This window comes from Thunnus maccoyii, chromosome 17 (genome assembly GCF_910596095.1).
Source record: "Thunnus maccoyii chromosome 17, fThuMac1.1, whole genome shotgun sequence".
In the NCBI taxonomy this organism is placed as follows: domain Eukaryota; kingdom Metazoa; phylum Chordata; class Actinopteri; order Scombriformes; family Scombridae; genus Thunnus; species Thunnus maccoyii.
The window spans coordinates 23,113,268-23,138,538 of NC_056549.1; the positions used below are offsets into that span (position 1 = coordinate 23,113,268).

At 37.9% G+C, this 25,271-nt stretch overlaps 2 protein-coding genes across 3 annotated transcripts; both read left to right on the forward strand.

The window, feature by feature from the left end:
- Window positions 1-3,666: 3,666 nt before the first annotated feature.
- Window positions 3,667-10,124, forward strand: abracl (ABRA C-terminal like). The gene is made up of 3 exons (XM_042390529.1): window positions 3,667-3,774; window positions 5,329-5,391; window positions 6,873-10,124. Exons 2-3 carry the CDS (start codon window positions 5,331-5,333, stop codon window positions 7,055-7,057), a joined length of 246 nt encoding a protein of 81 aa, XP_042246463.1. The 5' UTR covers window positions 3,667-3,774; window positions 5,329-5,330; the 3' UTR covers window positions 7,058-10,124.
- A 3,445-nt stretch (window positions 10,125-13,569) lies between these two features.
- heca (hdc homolog, cell cycle regulator) lies at window positions 13,570-25,240 on the forward strand. 2 transcript variants are annotated; one of them, XM_042391514.1, is made up of 5 exons: window positions 13,570-13,966; window positions 16,988-18,041; window positions 19,966-20,132; window positions 23,876-24,074; window positions 24,208-24,275. In XM_042391514.1, exons 1-4 carry the CDS (start codon window positions 13,828-13,830, stop codon window positions 24,070-24,072), a joined length of 1,557 nt encoding a protein of 518 aa, XP_042247448.1. In that variant the 5' UTR covers window positions 13,570-13,827; the 3' UTR covers window positions 24,073-24,074; window positions 24,208-24,275. The 2 variants fall into 2 exon arrangements, with proteins under 2 accessions (XP_042247448.1, XP_042247446.1); XM_042391512.1 differs by having other exon boundaries at window positions 13,572-13,966; window positions 23,876-24,030; window positions 24,208-25,240.
- Window positions 25,241-25,271: the final 31 nt, after the last annotated feature.

The window sequence follows — 25,271 nt, forward strand, 5'->3', positions numbered from 1 at the left end:
AAGCCAAAATGCATTGGTCTCATAATAAAGTTGTTCTTCATACTACAAGTGTTGATGGAGTTTTGGCCTCTTCAACCACCCTGGTGCCCCCAGACTTTCAGGCCCCCCCGGTATTCTTTATCCAAATTGTTTGTGATAATTTGATTAAACGTAAATTTCTCTTTAACCAAATTACCACCTGCATGGGATCATTGGGGCCTATTGGGAAGAGAGGATAAGTAGTTTATTGTTTATTTGGATCCCCATTAGTTGTTGTCTGGGCAATAACTACTCTTCCTGGTGTCCATTTTCAGTAGTAGTAGGTGATTTTTTGGATTTTTTTGAATGGAGACTAATCTTTTTGCTTTTTGTTCTAGGGCCCTCTAGCAGGTTACAGTGATCTGGTGTTTACATGTCATGTCTTTATTTACAAAGAATCCACTTTAGAAAAGAAATATTCTGATAATGAGCCAAAGTCAAAGTTCACAGTAGTTCTTCTGTTTTCTCTTCCGACATAAGGTCATGTGTGCACATGTGTTTTCATGAAAGTAAAGACCACAAGCAACATTCCCCTCTAAAATCCAACTCATCAAATCATTAATCATCATCCAGGTCCCTCTAAATGTTCAATGTTTAATGCAAATTGCTTACAAGATTAATTCTTACAGAACACTGTACTTAATTAGTAAATAATCAGAAAAATAAATTAGCGAAGAAAAACATAATTAAACAGCAACATTTATTTTCTATCCTGTATCCAGTGATAATTAAATTCATTTAAAACACACACTTATGCTTTTGTTCTGAAGAAAAACACGGAAGACTTCCGGTTTTGTCTTCGTTGACTTGTAGCTAGCTTGATGCCTCATGACGTCACTAGGCTACGGTCCGAGTCAGCGCGAGCTTGCATGGCCTGCAGGGACCCGGATGAGTGATATCAAAATAAAAGCTGCGCGGATACCATGAGGGTTAATTGATAGAAAAAGAATACAGACAATGAAGTATTTACAAATATTAATCAGGACTGGTTCACTTCACTCACTATTGTTCCTCTATTGTGTCTGATTATTATAATATACAATTGATTATAAATTGTATTCAAATAAATGGTAAATGGCTGCATTTATATAACGCTTTTATCCACAGCACTTTACAATGTTTCTGCTTCAAATGCCAATAAATTACTGAGCCATAATCTATTGGTAGTATGTTTGAGACTGACACTGATATGGAAAATTGATAGTAAAAATAAATAAATAAAAATCAAGTAACCATGTTTTAGTTGATATTTGTTTTTATTTTATTTAAAGAAACATAACATAAACAAACATTTTTTATATAAGGATCTTTTTGATTTTCTTAGAGACCAAGATATGTAGCTATGGAGGGACATTTTACTGTTGAAAAAAACAAACTTGTCTGTGCCCTCTAGTGGACAAACTATGTAACAACAGCACAGTTTCTACATTACCTCAAACTGTATCTTTGGCATTTCTGTACTGCAATTTCTTGTTACTTTTCACTGATATTATACATCTTTGATAAAGTAAAATCGGCTTATAATATTCAACAACAACGACAATCAAGCCAATGTATCGTTCTGGCTCTAAAATATTATTTTATATTTTTCAATCAAATTACAAACAGCATAACTTTCAAATTACATTCAAACAATCAAGTTACCTTTATTTTACCTGTTTTTTTAAACTAAAATGAAAGTACACGTGTTTCATATTTTATGTATCACGCATGAAAAACATCATATTGGATTAAAAAGCACACTTTGCAGGAAGACATGGCTTTCTAAACAGTGTAATGAAGTCAATGACAGCATTATTATGTGTAAAAGTCAGTGAGTCAGAGGAACACTGAAGTCAACAATGCAGAGCACGCTGGTGAGACAATTACAATGTCTCAGGGACATTGTAATAAGGAATGGCATGCAGGTGGAGAAAGGGCGAAGGGTGAGGAAGACAAGGAGGAAAGCATAAGAGAGCAAGAAAGGAAGGAGAGGGAAGGAAGATGAAATATGAGAGGAGGAAGGTAATGAGGGAGATGATGGACAAAAGGAGGATCTGAGTCATGTTGATGAGCTGCTGTGGTGTGAGAGCAAAAATGTGGAAAAGTAGGCTTCCTAAACAGGTCAGTAGTGACAACACAAAAAAGAAGTTGGGAGCCATTCAATTCAGAAAAGTGAAAAATGTGTTCACAATGTACACAAATGGGACATTTGAACATCCACACTTGTGAGTTTTTTGTGCTTTTAAGTGCCTACATGCTCATATAATCGGGTAATGTGGTGCACTAGGTGGGCCTTTAAGTGTTAATAATGATAGTGACTGCATTCTAGGTGTTGGTTCATCAGCACATACATTTTGTTCTGGTGGCCTGGTATCAAAAGCTCTTGGCATTTTGAAGTGGGATTTGGCTTTTGTACTCATTGAACATCTGTTTAACTGGCTGTGTCAGCCATCCTTGGAGCACTAGAAAAGGTAATTTGTTTGCAGAAGCAGACCATAAGCACAAGATCTCTCCTACCTCTAAAATGCCATATATGGGGCAGTGCATTTGAAAGCATCGTATTGTGTCACGATGAAGTCAGATGAGCATTCGTGTGGCATTCAAGTACAATAGGAAATTTGGGACCAATGACAGACCCAAATGCGGTAAAACAAAAAAGCCAACATTTAGGAAACCTGCTGCCATATCCCTTAATTATAGGAATGTTTAATAAGTCTGGTGTGTTGGAAACATCTGTTATGTGCAGTCACTGAGGTGTATGCATTGTCAGAGTAGGAAGGGTGATAACTTAAGTGTCTGTGAGCTTGAGGGTTCAGTATTGAGCTTGAAAACAGCAATTTGACAAAAAGAACTGTTAGTAGCTACAAGGTCATTTATTGGAAATGATCCCGAGCTCTCAGATACATCTCATCTTGTAGCCTTCGTTAGCAGGTGGAGTTTCCTTACTAAGCCATGACAATTTCATCTGGAAATTTTTCAAATAAGTGATCTTTTGCTTCATATTTTTTGGGTCAAACGTTGGTAATGTTATCTTGACTTTAAGTTTCAGCATGTGAGCACTTTCATTTGTTTACATGACAGTGTGTTAATGTTTATGTAAAGATTCCATTCAGACATATATTAAAACATATAAACACACTGGTTGGAACAATAATGTGTGTCAGATGTTTTTTTCCACAAAAAAAGTATAATTACTATGTTAAAATCATTAAAATGACATCTCTTCCTTCTCCTTCATTGAAAATCCAGAATATATGAATTTGTAAATATTGTTGATTTCTAAAGTTTTCCTGTTGAACACCAGATGTCTCCTACTTCACTGTAAAGTCTATTCTCAGTGTTTGTGCACTGGAGACTTTCCACATCACACTTGTGTAAGTTGAATATTGGACCACGATTGGCTTTCAAACTAGTTGTGATATCACAAATCATGCTTGTTGGCCCGCCCTTTAAAATCAGATTTTCAATGAGCTCAGAGAAACTTTCCACTTTCAGCAGATGAATGTGAAAACAGCCTTCTAGTGACAAACTCTGAACATACATCATTCTGCACAGTGAAGCTCAAACATTCAACTGAAGCAACGAGAAGAAAAAAATATTTTTGAGTGGAGGAGGACTTTAAGCAAAAACCAGGCTTACGTCATTCCTATAAAGACTTGAGTTGGAAGTTTCCGAGCAAACCTTGAACGCAGCAACTTTATCCACCACCGGCGCCGAATCATCAGGAAGTCCTCCATCATCTTATTAAAACCGAGAAGAACCACAGACAGTCAGGTAAATATAACATGTAAACGTTACATCTAAACTGGATTTGTGTTAAAATCGTTTTTTTCTGGTTGTCTGTCTGAACTCGTCAGTCCTCTGCCAGCGGATCATTTGTCTGACGTTAAAGCTAACGTTACCGGCCAGCTCCTGTCTGCTGCTTAGTGGAATATTTTCCATTTCAAAGTCATCTAAAATGTCGTTGAATTGTGACTTATTAACCCGTCAGTAAGAATGACCATAGATCATTTTAATGCATGGATTACAGCAAGCATTTGTATCCTGTGATGGTTAGCTGGGAGCTGCTAATCAAGCGTTTCCGCATGAATGATAGTCCGCCCTGTTCATGCTGTAGCTTGTTACGTTGCACATTGCTTCCTGGCTTCACAGTCAGTCCTATTAAATACTGTTATAATACAAGCCCCAAACTCCGTTCACTAATCAGGTTAAATAGGGATTGCCTTGCTGACAATCAAATGTAATCATGGTTAGAATAAAAGTTAAGACTTTATTTTAATTACTACCCTCTTTTGGAAAATTCGCCATAGAGTTGATCACCAAGCAGCACTTAACTTCATTTAAATCAACATTATTATAATCATTGTTTATCCTAGGTGCACATGACGTCGGTTAGGTTGAAATTTTTGCTGCTGATGGTGGGTTAAACACAGTGGTGGAAAGTAACTAAGTACATTTACGCAAGTACTGTACTTTATTGTAGTTTCTACTTCACTACATTTATCTGACAGCTTTAGTTACTTTTCAGATGAATAACATAACAATGGATAATATAACAAGCTTTTAAAAGCTGTAGTCGGGGTCACATTTCAGATGTCTATGAGTTGTTAACAGCTCCACCAAATAGTGATTTTTCCCTCTAAACTTCAGATTAGAGATAACGTACAAAAACTGAAAACAGATTTGTGTATCAGAACTTTGTTTTTTCTTCTTTTCTCTCCCATTAATCATCTCATGACCCCTCAGATTTATTTGGTGACCCTTTGGAGGGGCCCGACCCCTAGGTTGGGAACCACTGGACTAAACTAGCTAACTGTATATAAAGTAGTTGAAACTAGCTTCACCTCCAGCAGCTACAACAGTAACATGCTGCTCTAACACTGATGCTTCACTATTAATAATCTAACGATGTCATATATAATAATATATCAGTCAGAGGGACCAAACCACTACTTTTACTGCAATACTTTAACTACATCAAGCTGATAATACTTATGTACTTTTACTGTAGTAGGATTTTTCATGCAGGACTTTTATCTGTAATGGAGTATTGTTACATTGATGTATTGGTACTTTTACTTAAGTAAAGGTTAAGCATATGCTGAACTGAGAAGTATACCTTAATGAAAGAAATGTGATGTTTAGCATTAAAATAGCAGATTTTTGAATAGAGTTTGGCCTGGTGGTGCTACGTACTAGAGAATTGCTGCAATCCTACAATGTATTGTTGCTTTTAAGAAATCAGCAGACTTCCTTCAAACTAACAAAGAATCTGTTTTCTTCAAAATGTTTGTCTCATTCACTTGGTTTTGTTCCCTTCTCTTGCAGCAATGGATGTCCCTCATGAAATAAATTTGCTGGTGCAGGAGATTCAGCGACTTGGCAGTAAAAGTGAGTCCAGGCTATGATTCTGTATACTGGAGGATGACATGATTAATCCTCTGTGTTCCTGGAGTACTTTGGCATAGCTGAACAGTTTTGAAGCCAGTTCATGCCGTGAATTCTAATAAACCATAAACATGCAATCGTCTGATGTTGATCAGTATTTCTAGCTCACCACTCCTAATGCTGGAAACATAAATAAACTGGAGTCAATGCAGTTATTTATACAGACTATACAGAAATTGAGTATCTGAATGCTTGAATAGTCCAATTTTATTGAATTATCACAGTATAAATATGACATTCAAGCCCTAAAAATAAATGTGAAAATCAGCTTCTTAATCTTTTATAATCAGGTCCCTTTCACGCTTTGTACTCGTACTTACCATTAAAATAACTCTTATAAATGTTTAAGTGTCCCTTGGCCTGCCTGTGTCTCTTTTCAGCCTCTCAGTAGAAAATTGTTAAAAATTGATGAGCCTTTTATGTCTCTTTCTTTGGCGCCAATGCTGTGTTCACATCATATCAGAGGTTTCTGACCGCTACAATATCTCCTGCTGTGTGAGGAAAACAGTATGCCAAAAAAACTGGTTGTGAAATGACTGCAAAGCGACGATCACTGGCACTTACATCTAAATCAAATCCAATATAAACATCAACACAGTCGATTTAGCCAATTTAAAAAGAGAGCTAAACACTCTATGTTTGGTTTCACTTGTTAACATACCACTTCAAATATGTGACGTGACAATAATAGCTGCGGTGTAATTCGCTTTTATCTGGTGTGACAACAAGGCTAGGCATGCATGAATGTTTCTTAATCTGCCGACTTGTCTTGAATGCAGCACAAGCGCTCACTGCTGTGCTGTTTCCTCTTGGATTTTCTGTTTTTGTGGATGCTGCTTTTTTTCCGGTGGCTTTCACTGCTTATGTTCACTACATAGTCCTTCAGTTGATTCTAAATAAGCTACTTCTAGGTTGAATTACTATTGTTTTACATTAAAGGATAGGTTCACAAATTTTCAAGTGTGTCTTATAACAACAGTCAGGTGTTCATATGAAGAGTGAAAGAGGTTTTTCTTGCTGTAATCATTCTTCCTGTTCATACCGGCTATTAAAAGATCCCCTTCAAATGTGCTCTCTATGTAAATAATGGGGAGCCATGATGGTGTGTCATTTTGTGCAAAAATACATTTAAAAGTCATATCAAGTGGATATCTGCCACATTTACAGTCTTTTTAGCATCAAATTCCCTCTTTGTGTTTCCTCGGACAGTGTTTCCCTGTTGAGCTGCGGAGGAAGTATAGTAACAAAAAGAGGAACTTTAGCACTAAGCTAGGCTACTTAGCACTAGCACGTGTACTTAACAGTTGATAGAGCATCAGTGTTGTGTTCACAGCTTGTTTGGTGGTCAAAAAAAAATCAGTTACTGCAGCTTTAAGATTATAATCCATCTATTAGGAAATAACTTTGTCAACTTCTTATTTCAGATGCTGATGGGCAAACCAGCGTGAAGTTCGGGGTGCTGTTTAATGACGACCGCTGTGCCAATATCTTCGAGGCGCTGGTGGGCACCTTGAAGGCAGCCAAGAAAAGGAAAGTGATCAGCTTTCAGGGCGAGTTGCTTCTCCAGGGCGTCCACGACAACGTCGATATCATCCTGCTCCAAGAATGAGGCTGCTGTTGGAACCAGACAGCCTCTAGCAGCTGTGGGTCTGACTGAATCTTTCCAGATACTGAGCTTCTGCAGTGTACCGGCTTGTCACCAAGCTTCTGTTTCCAATTATCTTTCTACGTGTATAAGGCTCAGTATTTGAACTCAAACACAGTGACCAAACAGATTAGACCTAACAGTATACTTCTGGACCCAGCTGGCATGTCAGTTTCATTTGATTTCACCGTGCCGAACAAAATCAGTCACAAAAAAAGGTATTTGAGTATATTTTTGGTTCTTCGGGGGCTGACAAACAGCCATATTCACAGTTTCAGATGACAAGGAAAAGTGGTGTTTCTCCCTTTCTCAGGCGCTGCCGTTTTATCAACCAGGGCTTGAAACTGTTGTTTTGATACACTTTTAAGACTATAAACGCACAAATCAGGAATGTAATATTTTGTGTGACGCTTTCATCTGTTAATTTCTGTACATTTTCAGTGTAGGCTAACTAATACAACCAAACGCCTCTCTTTAAGCCCGGTCACACCAGCATTTGAAAGAACAAAATTTCACAGCGAAATCAAAACATTCAGCAACAACAGAGAGCCATAGAATCTAAAAAGGGGGGAAGCTATTGTAGTTTCTTAGCTGTATTATTTAACCTCCTATAAACTGTGAATTTATTGTCCCATCAGCAACCAACTCAATCTTTATTATTTTTTAATGAAATGATGTACAATCCTGGGAGTAAACGGCATAAAACAGAGAAAATAGGAATAAGATGAGGGAGCTATTGTGACTGACTAGCGTTAGCATGTTTACCAACTAGTTCTGCACTGCAAGTAGTCACTGCTGTATGTCACCGAGCCTCTAGAAACACATATTTCATGTAGATGAGCTGATGAATTTGCCACTTCCTGGTGTGACCGGACTTTAAATGGGTTCAGTGGAACACAGAGGACATGATGCTGGTTAGATTTAGCGACTTGTAATCTGTGTCATACAAACTACTTCTTCACTGGTTTAATTTAAGCATTGTGATATTTACGAATTGTTTCTACTGGTTTTTAAAGCTGCACTATATTAGTATTCTTCTTCTCAGTATCACAACATCATGAACTAAAAATCATTTCATACGATGAGTATATTCACATGTAAATCTAGTGCAGTTTTAAAACAACAGGTAGTGTGTGTCCACCAACAGTGTCACCAGATGGCAGTTCCATTTATTGTTTACATGAGCCATTTTTACTACCTCTGGACTTTGTAATAAGACCTTATTAGACGAGCTCCTTTGGAAATCTAAGAACAATTCCTTCATAGAAACTACAAAGACAAGTGCATTTCAAGAGACACTTTTGCACCTTTTTGTATTCATTACAATGTGCTAGAGTAGTTTTTATTCCATCTTTTTATATATGATCAGTGATGAATTTTCTTTTCTAAACAAATTCTAAAACCTCTTGTCATCTTTGTAATATCTAAGGAGAAATAGTCGATAAGCAAATGGCGAATGTATTTACTGTGCAATTTGTATTAGTGTATAATTACAGAGTGATTGGTGCCAAATGAAAATGATGAATTTGTAATGTTTCTCAGGACCAAAATCAACACAACCAAAATATGTTTAATTAATGTCCTGTGGCTTAAATTAGATGTCTTACTAGTGACAAGAGATGTGCATTTATAGTTTTCTTCCCTTTTTTTTTTGTTTTTACCACTTTATATTCTGTACTGTAGGTCAACTGAAACTTGCAGATCAGACACAATCACTTTGATTAGTTTCCCTCTAAACTAATCATTTGTGGGTCTTTTACTGGTTGTTTCGTAGGAAAGAACTCCTTTTCTTAATTTGCCAAAATATCATTCACAAGCACAACCAGCTCGGTACGGAAACTCAAAGTGGTGCAAATTAAATAAATAAATGAGACGTTATGAAACAAATAAATACACAAATAAACACAGACAAAATTTGTAATAAAACATCAAATTGTGAAATAACATAGTTTTTCATTTCATTGACTGAAAAAGTGGCATTCATAGGTAATTGGACAAAATTGCATTCTGAAATAAAACAGACTGCGGAAAAGGGACATTTTGAAATAAAAAATGAAATGAAAAATTTAAATTGAAATTTATTATAAAATTAATCAGATTTAACATTTTATAATCATTAATGATTATATTTCATATTTGGTATGGTTATTTTTTAACGTCTTATGTAATTATGTAGTTTTGAACACTTTGGGACTCCATAGCTTTAAGAGGCTGCCGCAATTTGGATGTGAGAGAAAAGGATAATCTTTAATATCTACCAGAAGCACCAACAAGCTCAGCTGTTGTCCTCATCTGCATAATATCAAGCCTTGTCTACTTTTTAATTACATATCAGGTCTTGTTGGTGTTACAATTAAGAGAAGCACATTATCAACTCTGTGACTCTCCTGGTCTGCAAGTTTTATAAGACCCATTTCATGTCCACTGCTGTCACATCAACTTAGGAATATCTTTTAGGTGTCTGTTATTTTTTCTGACAGATCATTTGTTGAAATCTAGAAAAACTGAAATTATTAATGAGCTAAACTGTATGAATGTCTCTTAAAAGTAGCCTGGAAAAGATCAGTCATGTGAAATATAATCATCAGAATACAAGTAACGAGTTAAGTGCTGTAGTAGCCTGTTTTTCAGAGGAGACAATAGTCAGAAAAGTTGTGGAAATTATGGAATAAATCATGAGTGAGGAAGAAACACGCTGCTTGCATCACTGTCATTTTGGAAATGTAAGATTATCCTGCTGTTGCACTCACTGTGTGCTGCTCTATGAATGAGTTTCAGATGACTTCTTGAACACAAATGCAGATTACAAGGCAACATTTAACAAGAAGGAGAAAGTTATTGTCAGCTGTGCCAATACTTGGAGCCATTTCCACTTTGTTCTATATCTGTGATCTAGTGGGATGCCTGCATGATGTGTTGAAGTGCGTCGTTACTGACTTTTGTATTGGCAATAACACATTCCTAAAAGAACAGGTTTCTGTTTACTGTGGAATACACTCAGAAATAAAATCTTTACACTTGAAGCCTTCAAGCTGCTTTTCTGTGTGTTTTCTTTAGTGACTTAACTCACTTAATTGGATAGACTATTTGTTTTGAATGTGCAGCTGAGATGGGACGCGCACCATCATTTGCATCATCAGAATGTGTCAATTTTTTAATCTTGAGAGGTGCAAAGAGCTTATTTTTGTCATATCTTATTTTTCATTCATTCTAGTCTAGAAAAACCTTTTGGTCAAATTTAAATACCTTTGGTTTCTTTGCTGGTTATTCTGATTTATGTATGTTTTTTTCCTGTGGGGCTTGTTTCAATGTTCCAGTTACCTCATATAATTTAAAGAGTAAATATACTTTCATTGCAATGCTAGAAAGATTTCTCAAGGAATTCAGCCTGGAAATATCATGACTCAGGCTGATGAAATATCTGCTGTCATAAGAGCAGAATAGGGCAGTGAAAGCCTCCCCACAGGTATGTGACATTGGTCACCTCTTCTCATCCACTTCCCCAGTTTCCATTCTCTTAGCTGAGTCTGCTGCTGCATTCAGGTACTGTGGGAATATGTGACACAGCTGCTTTACATCTGGAAGCAGCACCCTCAAAGTGTTTACATGACTGAAATTACTTGAAACAAAAGAAAAAAAGTAAATGAACTGTGTAGCTCCTGATCTCAGGTCTTGCCTAGTAGTTGGATCATTTTATTGCAGTTCACATGTGGTAAGAAAAGGAGCTTTCAAACAAACCTTACACTGTAGCTAAATTGAAAGTAATTAACCTAATTGTTGAGACAGCCACCAAAAACTTGATTTAGGAGATGTTGATTAAGAGGTTAAAGACCCACTGAAGTAAGAGATAATAATCTTATTTGAATGAATATTGGGTACTTTTTGTCCATTTGCTTGTCTAATTATTGAAACTGTTCTCTGTAAACTTTCCCATGAGCGCCATGCGTGTGTTTTAAAACCGAGAAAGGCAATTTAGCATGCTGTAGTTTCAGCTTTATTCAGTAAATAGTTTCGAAAGAGCTGCTCATCATTATAACTCAGCCATCACTCGGCTCTTTGCTGTAATGTCATGGTTTAATGTAAAGACACTGTTATGAGCAAGACTAGTCTGGATTGAAATGTGACTTTTTGTTACAGAAAACCATAAACTGTGTCACTGACTTGTCACTGTAACCGACAGCAGTCAATGACACTCATGAATGCTTATTATGACTGTTTGTTTTTTCTGTGTCGTTTCATTTTGTAGTCCATCTGTGTATTTTTAGCTCCTGCAACCCATGAATTTCCATTTTAGATGTTACAGTTAAATGTGAAAGCATTTGAATGTGAATGTAAATTCATCACCTTGGAAACAGTAGTTTGAAAAAAGAATCATAACTCAAAGTCTACTAGCTCTTTCCAGAGCTTTCAATCACATCTTGTGGTCAATAACTGAGCAAGTGTACACAACAATAGCTCATTTGCATTATCCTATGATATACAAACAAACAAAATAAGGCTGCAATTAACCGTTATTTTCATTATTGATTGATCTGATGGTTATTGTTGTGATTGTCTATTTATCATTTAGTCTATTAGCTGTCAAAATATAATGTTACTAAACAAACTTCCCAATAGGCCAAGGTGATGTTTTCAAGTGTTTGTTTGTTTGTTTGTAACATCCCAAAGCCCAAAGATATTCAGTTTGTTATGTAAGAGCAAAAAAATCCTCTCATCTGAGAAGCTGGAACTCATAAATGTTTTACATGTGTGCTTAGAAGGATTAATTGGTTTTACGAACGTCAGTGGTGGAAGAAACATTCAGATCCTTTACTTAAGTAAAAGTACCAATAGCAATGTAAAAATACTCCATTACAAGTAAAATTCCTGCATTGAAAATGCTACTTATGCAAAAAGTACAGAAGTATTATCAGCCAAGTATACTTAAAGTGTCAAAGGAGAAATACTAATTTCATCCCTTTGACTGATATATTATTATATATGACATCATCAGATTATTAATACTGAAGCATCAGTGTTAGAGCAGCATGTTACTGTTGTAGCTGCTGGAGGTGGAGCTAGTTTCAACTACTTTATATACAGTTAGCTAGTTTAGTCCAGTGGTTCCCCACCTATGGGTCGTGCCCCTCCAAAGGGTCACCAGATAAATCTGAGGGGTCATGAGATGATTAATGAGAGAGGAAAATCAAGTCGCTGAATCTCCTGCACCAGCAAATTTATTTCATGAGGGACATCCATTGTTGCGAGAGAAGGGAACAAAACCAAGTGAATGAGACAAACCTTTTAAAGAAAAAAGATTTGTTAGCTTGAAGGAAGTCTGCTGATTTCTTAAAAGCAACAATACATTGTAGGATTGCAGCAATTAACCCTGGTACATAGCACCACCAGGCCAAACTCTATTCAAAAATCTGCTATTTTAATGCTCAGTTGCTTTAAGGAAAAAGTAAATGCCTTCTTAAACATAACATTTCTTTCATTAAAGTGTACCTCAGATCGTACAGTGCCAATACAGAGATGTAAAAATGTTCCATTACAAGTAAAAGTCCTGCATGAAAAATCCTACTACAGTAAAAAGAACATAAGTATTATAAGCTTGATGTAGTTAAAGTATTGCAGTAAAAGTAGTGGTTTGGTCCCTCTGACTGATATATTATTATATATGACATCATTAGATTATTAATACTGAAGCATCAGTGTCAGAGCAGCATGTTACTATTGTAACTGCAAGAGGTGGAGCTAGTTTCAACTACTTTATATACAGTTAGCTAGTTTAGTCCAGTGGCTCCCAACCTAGGGGTCGGGCCCCTCCAAAGTTTCACCAGATAAATCTGAGGGGTCGTGAGATGATTAATGGGAGAGAAAAGAAGAAAAAACAAAGTTCTGATACACAAATCTATTTTCAGTTTTTGGACTTTTTCTCTAATCTTTGATTTTTGGTGAAATATTGGATCATTTGAACATTTATTGAAATGAAAGCACGTGAGAAATTTAGAGGGAAAAAAATCACTATTTGGTGGAGCTGTTAACAACTCATAGACATCTGAAATGTGACTCCAACTACACACTGCTTTTTGTAAGAAGTCAAAAGCCAAAAAGGTTGGAAACCACTGGTTTCATCTTTAATAATGTGTTGTATTTTATAAGCTTGTTATATTATCCATTGTGTCAAATCTTCATCTGAAAAGTAACTAAAGCTGTCAAATAAATGTAGTGGAGTAGAAGTATAAAGTAGAATCAAATGGAAATACTCAAGTAAAGTACCTCAAAATTGTACTTAAGTACAGTACTCGACCAAATATACTTTCCGCCACTGCCAAATGGTTATGGATTCATTTTTATAATCGTCGTTTCAGTTTCAAAATAAAATAAATAAACAGAAGTATTTAAAGCTGTAAATTACGGGGTTTCCCACAGGACGAGAACGCATCATAAAACGTTGACAACCAATGCCGGGGGTCCTGTGACGTCAGGGGGTGGAAGAAAGCAGCAGAGCAGGAATCAAAACAAGAGACGGACACGCCTTCGTCCTGAAAGGTTATAGCAGCTTTATTCCTCATGACTGTTGCTGTCAGAGCTGCACAGAAGCAGGCCTGTCGTCCACGAGGAGGCGAAAAACAACAGCAGCACACTGCAAAAACACCTCTGCACAAATGGAGTCCACAGAAATGTCAGACAGCGTTGACAGCAGTCGTTGATACGGGTCGAAAATAACACTGACACCCGAATCCTGTAAAATGCCCAACCAGAAGAGCAACAAGGGAAAGAAAAGCAAACGCACTAACAGTAGCGGAGATGAGCAGGAAAATGGAGCCTGTGCGGCCGCAACAGGAGGCGCAGCCGCGGCGGCTGCACCCAGAAACGAGCGCTCGAGCGGTAAGAGAGGAAGCGGACAGATGGAGAAGTTTGCTGATGCTGCCTGTCTTCCTGCGAGGGGAAGCTCTGTGACAGACATGCAATGCGACGTTGCAAATGTTTCTGTCCCCCACTCCACACTTCTTTCTTATCTGGAGAGCAGCCGTGCCAAACTTGGGTTAAAAAATACAGCAGTTTAATGGTTGTCAGATTATCGGCATACACAGGCTACACTGGTCGATCACGACTTCAGGCCTTCTATGAAACGATGTGGGTTTTTTGATCGTCTGTGTTTACATGAAGCAGCAAGTAGCTGGCGCTCAGCTGCCCTGAGATCTCAGTGCTGTGTAGCTGGTTTACAGTCTGTTTTTAAGCGCCACTGTGGTGTGTTTTGGTGCAAGTATATTTGTGGGAACAGCGAGCAAACACGATGGAAATGTACTCAAGCAGGTGTTGCTTGCTGTGTCGGATGTGAGCAGAAGTGGGGAGCTGCTGTTGCTGTTTTGTAAATCCGGTTCAGTCATGATTTAACAGGTTCGATTAGTGCCTGAGGAGCAATACATCTTTAAATTGTCAGATTTATTAAGGGAGTTTGGCACGTCCTCTTGTTACTCTTGGAGAAAACAAAGAATATCACCTATGAACATAAAATTGCTTGTTGTGAGATGTAGTCTTAAGTTTTAATGGCACAGTGCGGTTATTCTGTGAATATTATTACATGCACATTACTGACCGATGGCTGCCAACCTTACACTTGGTGTGTGTGTGTGTGTGTGTGCTGCCGTGCAGGCCTCAGCTGTGTTTTCCTGACGCACACCTTGTCCACACAGTGTTTGGTTGTGGCCTTCCTCAGGGGTAATACTGACACCTCACCGCTTGTCTGCGCACTCAAGTTCAACTTCATCCCATACAGACTTGAAATAGCTTGAAAAAGTCACCCTTGCAAGCTTCTTGCACTCACACTTCATGTGGTACAAATGTAGTTTCTGACTATGACTTTGGAAAACCGTCTCACCTCATATGTGAACTAATCCGCTGCTCATCTTTATGTCTATTACTACTTTGTAATGAGATTTTTTTTATGTGGATCTGTTATAACTGTATTGTGTTATGAGGGTAAAAACACTGATTAGTGCTCTTCTATTATATTACTGTTGAATTATATCAGGGAATGTAACACAAGTTATGGACTTTATAATTACAATGATGAACAAATACTCCCAAAGCAATGTATTTATATTTACTTTTCAGAACTGTAAAAAGTATTTTTTTTAGTCATCATATGCAGTATCCTTCTGAAGTGTAGCTGAAACTACTAATCAATCAACTATTTTGATCAGTGATTTTCATTTTACAAGCAAAAATGCAAAAACATTTGATGGTTCCAGCTTCTCAATTGTGAGATTCGCTGCTTTTTTGTCTTAAATTAAAGTGAACTGAATTATCATTGGGTGTTGGGCAGTCGGCCATACAAAACAAGCTATAATATGTCACCATGGGCCTTTTTAATATTTTCTAATATCTTAGTAATTAACAATTAACCATTTAATGAGTTAACAGAGGAAACAGGTGGCTTCTCCTGCAATGAAATTCAGTCGCGTGTTCTGCCTTTAGAAAAAAAAACAGAACAAAGTTAGGGAAAAAAGCAGCAAAAAGAATCACCTCACATATTGATCTTTTAGATGAATTTATTCACAATCAATAGGCTGGCAATTTATCAATGATTAATCAGTTACTCAAGAACATAGTGAGCAGATACTTACAGTGTAATTGATGGGGGACAAAATCCAAAGTCCTCCTTCTGCACAAAAACAGATTTAAAAGTTTATCTGAAGCTAATATGAAGCTTCAGCATCCAAATGAGTCAAATCAAGTAGATATCTTTCAACGTTTCAGTCTTTTCAGTGCCAAAGTCCTTCTTTTTGTTACTAAACTTCCACTGCAGCTCAACAGGGAAACACAAAGAGGGAATTTGATGGTAAAAAGACTGTAAATGTGTCAGATATCCACTTGATATGACTAACTCAGACTGCTGAAGCCTCATATAAGCTTCACATCAACTTTTAAATGCATTTTTGCACAAAATCGTGAACCTATCCTTTAAGTCAAATATATACATTTACTTTTCAGAACATTCAAATAAATGTATTGTTAAGTCAACTTAGAAAATATCTTTATTACTATAACTGTTGTTTATTCCTGCGTCTCTGTGTCGAAGCAAGATTCATCTCAAGATTCATTCGTGCTGAACTCTTAACTAAATGTAGACGTTTATCAGTTTTTCCAGTAAAATGATGCTAAAAATGTTATGTGGTGACTTAGAAAAGACACAAAAACGCTGACAGTGTACCGGAAAAGGAAGGAGGAAACTATCCCCCTACACACACACACACACACACACACACACACACACACACACACACACCCACAGTGTGTTATCATGAGCTGCTCCTTGTAGAGAGACTGAGTGCCCACATTCGCTTGATTCACATCCAGACTTGACAATAATTGGCAGAGCTTGAATAGAGCTGCTCTCAGGCTTCCGGGTGGGCGGCCTAGTTGAATTTCATAAATTGATGCAAGAGCACAGAAATCCCCCTTTTTTTAAAAAAACATTTGCATTTATTGTTGTGTGATGCTGGTGATGTTGCGAATGTAATATCTGATGGAGAGACAGCTTTAATCGTGTTGTCGTCCATTTAAATCAGTGCTTTGTGGAGATATAATGTCAAAATGAACAACAGAGTAAAACTACTCGATTAATCGATTCATTGTTTGGTCTACAGCTTCTCAAATGTGAAAATTATTTCAGTGTAAATTGAATATATTTGGACTTTGGGATGTCACTGTGAGCTTTATAAACTGTATAAACCATTTTAAGACCAAACAATTAATCAGTTAATTCAAAAATAATCTTCCAGTTAATCTATATGAAAATAATTGTTAGTTGCAGCTGTATCATTTGTAAAATAAATGTCAAATTTTGATGAGAACACATCAAATGATGTTCTCTGGTCTCCCCTTCTGTCTTTACTCATCCAGAGGTCCAGTGTGCGACCCCTCTCGGCTGCAGCCTGGCCCGGTCCATTGACCTTGAGAAGGACGACTACCAGCGGGTGCTCTGCAACAACGAGCTCTGCCCTTACGGGAACTGGATGCATCTACAGTGTTTCTACGAGTGGGAGAGCTCCATTCTTGTCCAGTTTAACTGCATCGGCCGGGCGCGCTCCTGGAACGAGAAGCAGTGCCGCCAGAACATGTGGACCAAGAAGGGCTACGACCTGGCCTTCAGGTTCTGCTCCTGCCGCTGCGGCCAGGGCCATCTGAAGAAAGACACCGACTGGTATCAGGTGAAGCGCATGCAGGATGAGCGTAAGAAGAAGCCATCTGAGAGGAGCACGGGTAGGACGGGGGCCAGTGGGGGCGCTTCGGGACCAGGGGACGGGCTTTTTGAGGAGCCCAAGAAAAGCAAGCCACTGGCAGGAGGAGGAGGAGGAGGTAAAGTAGCTCACAGAGCGTCTAGTCAGGAGCTACCTCGCAGACAATCAGTGGACCGTCAGAACTCTATAGAGAGAGGAGCAGCAGCAGCAGCAGCAGCAGCAGGAGGAGCTTTTCCTCTGGGGCCTCCTCAGAAGTCTCCATGTGACTCCCCGGGACAGTCTCCTCCGACCGGCTTCTCCTCTCCTACTGCTGTCCTCGCAGCAGGAGGCGGAGCAGCAGGTTTTCGGGGTTCCCGTCAGCTGGGAGAGTTCCTCAAATCAGCTGTCCACATGGACACGCAGAGGAAACACCTTTTAGTCGGGGGAGCCCTCAGCCGGAGCGGCGGTTGCTCCATGGGAGTCTCCGGCGGTGGGCCCGATGGTCCCCATCTTTCCCCCGGGTCTGTTCTCCCCCTGCCGCTGTCCTTCGCCCTCCCACTTCACCACCGGCTCACCTCCGGCAGCGTGGGTGATGGCGCCCACCCTCACCCGGTGCAGTTCCTTAGGAGGCTGGACCTCTCGGAGCTCCTCACCCACATCCCTCGCCATAAACTCAACACCTACCACGTCCGCATGGAGGACGATGCCCAGGCAGGCCAGGGGGAAGAGCTGCGCAGGTAGGCCTCTTTTTATTATTTGTTATAAGATTAGTTCTTCTGCCTCTTAGTCCTGATTGTCAATTATCTGATAAACACGTATCTGCATATAGATATATAAAGACAACTATTTTATTGAGATTAAGAAAAACATGTTTTACTCTTTTTCTGCTGTTAAAATGACAAAATTGCCTTGTTTTTATAAGTTTCTTTCATTCAGTACACCTCTGAGCAGCTCTAGCATCACCGTAAAACATAATCTCTGGAGGTTAATTGCTAATTTAGAGTGTTATTGCTCCAAATTCCAGAAAGATCACAGTGACAATTTGCAAAATTTAACAGCCTTGCTTGTGATACAGTTTATTTGGTTTGGAATCCGTCTTAAATAGCAGAGGTTTATCCTCAGTGCCAGCAGCTTTAACCATAACACAGTGAACGCTCATAATGGCTTTGATGTTGCAAAAGGCCAACCAGTATAATGTGATTAACTTTGACACTGTGCGTCCATGACAGTAATGTTCCTTTATGTTTATGTTATAAACAGTGTAAAAAAAAAAAAAAAAGAGGAACACTGCTGCAAAGACTTGATTGAATTTGGGTCTGTGTTATAAATAAAATCATTACTTGGCAAAATTAACCTGAATGCTTAGTCATGATTTATGTTTAAGCCTCTGAAACAGCATTTAAAACACTATGAGACAAAAGAAAATACATTATTAGAAGGTGTAGGGTGCTTTCCATCCTGCTAATTATTCTTCCTCCTGTCCTCCTTTCTCTGTGCTGCAGAACAGCAAATGATCATTTTTAGTCCCATAATATCAGCCTGAGACTAAAACAGGACATCAGACTAGAGCTGCAACTAACCATTATTTTCATTACTGATTAGACAGCCGATTGTTTTCTCAATAGATCAATAATCATGTCGTCTATAAAATGTCAGAAAATAGTGAGAAATGCCTGTTATAATCTCTTAGAGCTCAGTGTGACAGCTTTAAATATTTTTGTTTTGTCCAATCAACAGCCCAAAATCTAAAGATATTCAGTCTACTATCATGTATGACACAGAAGAGCTTCAAATTCTCACAAGCTGCAACCAGCAAATGTTTAGCCTTTGTCCTTAAAAGAGTGACTGAATAGTTGTCAATTAATTTCTGTTTCAGCTGGTTAGATAGGTTGTTATTTATATAACTTATAGCTGTTTTTATTGATCCCTCAGTCAGAAACCAGCCAGACACTGCAGGACATCTATAACCAGTAAATGAGCAGCTGTCATCAGGCACCAGTTATTTCTCTTTTAAAGTGTTTGACAGTTGAGATGCGTCCTGAGTAAATGCCATCCCATCAAAAGGACACTGGAATGTCCCTACATGCTTGTGTCTTTACCTTTGTGTTTCACATCCCTGTTTGGAGGAGCTAAGATGCGAGGAGGAGAGGGAGACAATGAGCCATGTCAACCAAACGGAAAGCACCCCTAGTCATCGGATTGACTCAGCTTTAGGGCTGCAACTAACAATTTCAATTGATTGATCTGTTGATTATTTTCTTGATTAATCGATTCATTTTTTTGGTCTATAAAACATCAGAAAATAGTGAAAAATATTGATCTTCATTTCCCAAAGCCCAAGAGTCGTCCTCAAATGTCTTGTTCTGTCCTGATCAACAGTCCACAACCTAAAGATATGAAGTTTACTATCATAGAAGACTAAAGAAACCGGAAAATATGCACATTTAAGAAGCTGGAACCAGAGAATTTTGGCATTTTTTCTTAAAAATTACTCAAAACGATCAATTGATTATCAAAACATCTGCTTTTCTATTGATTGACTAACTGATTAATGGACTAATCTTTGCGTCTCTACTCAGCTTGTTTAGAAAGATTCACTAAAACCATCGAGAAAAGTTCTGAACCGTTGTTTCATATTGTGTCCATACTCTCGTCCTGTAGGTTTATCCTGTCAGCCCTCAGTGCGAGCCAGAGAAACGTGGTCAACTGTGCGCTGTGTCACCGGGCGCTGCCTGTGTTTGAACAGTTTCCTCTGGTGGACGGGACACTGTTTCTCAGCCCCTCACGCCATGACGAGATTGAGTACGACGTCCCCTGCCACCTGCAAGGTCAGACCCGCTTTCAAGATCATGTCATCACCCGAGGTTATTTCACACCAGTACACGGTGGATGGAGTTGACATCGTTTAAATATTTTGTACATGACAGTTCACATACAGTAAGATTCACAAATATAAAAAGTAAAGACCTACAATTAAAGATTTTTATTTGTCTCATCCTGTGCAAACAAACTGATGCTGAGAAACACATGTTATTTAAAAATATATGAGCATGGGAAATGAGGAAAATAATCTACCACACACCCATCAAATCTGAGACTGAAAGTTTATTCTTGACTTGGAACACTGCAGGTCACGAAACGATCTCATTACTGATTTAATAGCTGTACCGGTGGTTTCGATCGTAACACATGTTCTTCCTCATTAAATGGATTTGTCCAGTTGTTATAATATTGGGTTCAGTTACATTTATTCAAATTTAAACATTTCAACGTTCAAATTTCCATTTTTCTGAGCACTTTAAGAAATGGAAATTTGAACATCTGTAATTCATCGACAAGAGGGCAACTCCGTCTGCTGAGGAAGACCGTGTGATAACGATCAAAAGCTCCAGAAGAGCTACTAAATGGACCTTGTGGTGAGATTGTTTTTTTCAACTATCAAGTTGAATTTGTAATAACCTTAGAAGATAAGAATTCACACATTTTAATTCTGTTTATTCTATATTACTATAAAAAAAACATGTACATGCATTGAGTCATTATACACTTTAATACTTATATTACATATATTTATAGTTTATATTTATATTTCTAATTCTTACTTTTATTCTAATTATTATTGGTTATTGCACAGTAGCCTTTTCAGCAGAGCCTCAAGAGTATGCCTCCCTGCATTTCACTGCACATATTATATAAGTATATGATAAATAAAATCTCTCAATCTTTTGAATCCTTACTAATTAAACTATATTCAGTTTGTATAAAGCAGTGGATACAAACCCTTTTGCCTTATGAGCCCTTAAATGAAGCAGTTTCTACAAGCTGTGAACTGTTCCATCAGTCATTTTCAGATTGTGACATTTAAATCATTTTTCAGTGGGTCCTGAATGCAACAAGGTGCAGTGTTTAATTATCTGAGAAGCAACATTATTGCATAGTGCAACAAAAACACAGGTTGCTGCTAATTAGAGAAAACTGTACATATTTAGTGGTTACAAATAAATCTTCATATGTTACGTTCCTCAATTTGATATTCGTTTTCTACCCAACATGTTCAAACTTAGCTTTCCATTGCGTAAAGGCAACTGGTTAAACAATCAATGAGCCCATCTGTACTGTGTATATAGACATAGAAAGACTCTCCTCTGGCTTCTTCACAGTCCAGCTTGAATGTGAATCAGCACGGCGGCCGCATGAAGCTTCTTTGATGTGCTGGCCCACCAGCTTTGATATGTATGATGCTTGATATGCATCAATATGAAAGGATGATTTATTCAGTTTTTCATGCTTTTTTGTCAGGCTGAATAGAAATGTAGGTACAGTTAAACAATGGGGTTTGATTAAGATTTGGTTTGTCAGTGTGGCTGTTGCTTTCTTTATTCAAAGTTTTTCCCTTTTAAGATAGAAAAGTGTGGAGTAGCGCTGCAGCGATTAATCGATTAGTCGATTGACAGAAAATTAATCGGCGACTGTTTTTATAATCAGTTAATCATTTCAGTCATTTTATGGTTCCATCTTTTAAAAATGTTGATGTTTTTCTTTGTCATATATGGCAATAAATTGAATGTCCTTTAAGTTTTTGGACTCTGAAAACATCACCATGACCTCTGAGAAATTGTGAATGCCATTTCTTTCACATTTCATTGACTAAACGAATAACTGATTAATTGAAAAACAATCTGCAGATTAATCGCTAATGAAAATAATCGAAAACACATCAGGGGCCTTGTTCACTTAGTATCTTATCTTACCACTAGGAGTCCTCCTAAGTCCTCGTTAGCATTCCTAATTAAGAGTTTCATCAATGAACCTGCTCACTCTCTGCACAGTGATTGGTTGACAGGTGACTGGACTGTGTCAGTGAATGTTAAACAGCAGCATGATTAGATAGATAGAATAGGATTGATAGATTCTGTATATGTGTAGTATAGAAAGATTTCATAAATGAAATAAGGTAAAATATTTACTTGTACTGTAGATTGTATTTAACAAACACCATCTAAATGTTGATACTAATACTATTGTTTGGATAACTCTACATATAGAGTCCATTTTACCGGGTAATCCAGCAATGGCCATGAAATCAGCTTTATTCATTTATTTGTTGCAGTTGGTGATTATTTCATTTACATTTCAACTGGCAAACAAAAGCATTAAGAGGGTATTTTGGCATTACGTTCATCAGCGTTGAACTGCATTTTCCAGTGGAGAATTGTGTCAACCCTTATTTCTGGTGTTATTCTATTGTTTTAATGTTTTGGTACACAGATTGAATTGAATCCTGATGTCAAAAAATGCTTTCCAAAGTTCATTATTGTTGAATTTTTCCAAAATCTGGATGCAAGGGGGCACATTACCTGCATCTTATGAGCAGGCGTCAGCAACTTAGGAGTCCTCTGGACTACTTCTAACTTCTCTCAGACTTAGGAGCTACTTTTAGCCCTAAAATGCTTTGTGAATTAGTCTGAAGACCAAAAATGTAGGAATCCTAAAGTTAGGACTGACATACTCCTTATTTTTAGAGTTTTTCCTAAGTCAGCCAGTTACAAGCTACTTTTAGCTTCGGGATGTTCTGTGAATATGACCCCAGAACACCAAAATCATGGCTCTGTTGTGACAGATTTATGTTAGAGTGGCTCTGACTACATTTATGTATACAGTGATTTATACAGTAAGCTGCTCTGTGTTTCCTCTGTAACTTTGGTTTGATGGACTTTAAAGGATGGGTTCTCAAGTCTTTCTTAAAACAACAGTCAGGAGCCCAAATGAACATTGAAATAGGTTTTTCTTGCCATAATCATTCCTCCTGTTTATTACAATGTAAGTGATGGGTGACAAAATTCACAGTCTTCCTTCTGTGCAAATATTTTTGAAGTTTATATAAAGCTAATGTGAAGCTTCAGCTGTTCAAATGAGTCAAATCAAGTAGATTTTCAACTTTACAGTCTTTTCAGTGCCAAAGTTCCTCTTTTTGTTACTATACTTCCACCACAGCTCAACAGGGAAACACTGTCTGAGGAAACACAAAGAGGGAATTTGATGCTAAAAAGACTGTAACTGTGTCAGATATCCACTTGATATGACTTACTCAGACTGCTGAAGCCTCATATAAGCTTCACATCAACTTTTAAATACATTTTTGCACAAAATGACTGTGTGGACACACTGAATTTTGGCCTCCATCACTTACATTGAAAGCACATTTGAAGGAAATCGTTTAATAGCCAGTATGAACAGGAGGGAAAATGCATTTTTATACTTGCTAATCTTTTATTTCTTTAGGAAATGAAATCACATCTATGCGGAAATTCAGCAGCAATATCATCAGTAAGGATCAACTTCTCTGACTTTCTAGTCACTCAGGTTGCTCAGATCCATATATGAGGAGACTCAGAAGCACTGATCTGATTTTGCTTGCAGCGTAGAAGCAAATCAAGCCACAAATATAATCAAAAGTTTATTTTATCGATTTTCTTAGCTTATAAATAAGCCACTCTTGCGGAAAGACAAACCAACTGTTCTTGCTATTTAGTCAATGTAACAACTAACTATATTTTTTCATTTCTAACAGGCAGGTTAATGCACCTCTACGCCATCTGTGTGGACTGTCTAGAAGGCGTCCACAAGATCGTCTGCATCAAGTGCAAGTCACGCTGGGATGGGAGCTGGCATCAACTGGGCACCATGTACACCTATGACATACTGGCTGCTTCACCGTGTTGTCAGGTACAAACACTGACCTCTGTTGAGTGGAGTCAGTTCATCTAAAAGTGGGTAAAAAAAAAAAGCTGTGAATCTACAAAATGTCAGAGGTGATGGGATGCTATTTTCTGTAGTGATCGACACTAATACTGGAGTTTGTTTAATGGACCTGCCTCCCCTCTCCTCTCCGTGTGTCCTCAGGCTCGTCTCAACTGTAAGCACTGCGGGAAGCCGGTGGTGGACGTTCGGGTCGGGATGCAGTATTTCTCAGAGTACAGCAACGTCCAGCAGTGCCCTCACTGCGGCAACCTGGACTATCACTTTGTTAAACCTTTCTCCTCCTACAAAGTACTCGAGGCTTATTGACAAATGTTGTCCATGCATGCTAGTTGAGCTGCTTTTGTTCTTATTTTTTTCTAACACAATCTAGGAAAGATTTTATTTTTTTGGGCCTTAAGGTGGTTTTTAAGTTCTCTCTTCTTCGGTTTCTTTTGTATGTATAGAAAAAGTATGACTCTAGTTTAAAAAAAAAAAGAAAAAAAAGTTCCAAGACAGTATCTCTGCTGTTCCAGGAAGGTGTTGATAAAGTGTGGAACTGACGCTGCAGTCAAGCAAACACATTTATCTGTGACAAGTGAATGTATCTGTACGCCAAATTTGTTTTATTTTTTACCAAAAAAAACCATAAAGATGGATCTCGAATAAAGCAGAGAAAGAGACACGTTGGTGTTGGTTTGATGTCTTTATCACATCTCAAACATTTTCTTAATCAAGGAAAGCAGGGTGTTGTTATAAAAACCCTTGTTGAAAATGAACATAATGGGTGAATGGACTGCCTCATCCATGATATTTTCACATTATTGTGTTAATAAGTCATCATGGGACTAATCAATGATGATCTTCACCTGCTTCACATAGATCAGCAAATTTAACTCCCTGATAATCAGCATCATGATTCCATCAAATCGCCATTTTTTGTTTCTTCACATTAACCCCTCTAGGGGTTTCTGTGTGTGTGTACTCCGACACATTTTGGGTTCAAAAGTCTTATGTGAAGACACACCTCCCATCTTGGAACAAACGTCTGCTCACCACCATTATCCCATTCAAAGACAACTGACAAATTAAAGGAACATGTTTACAGCTATTGTAGCAGCTCGTTGATGCTACTTGTACTTAGGCACAGTTGTACTTTGAGCGAAATGCTAATGTCAGCAGGCTAACATGCTCACAATGACAATATTAACATACTGATGTTGAGCAGG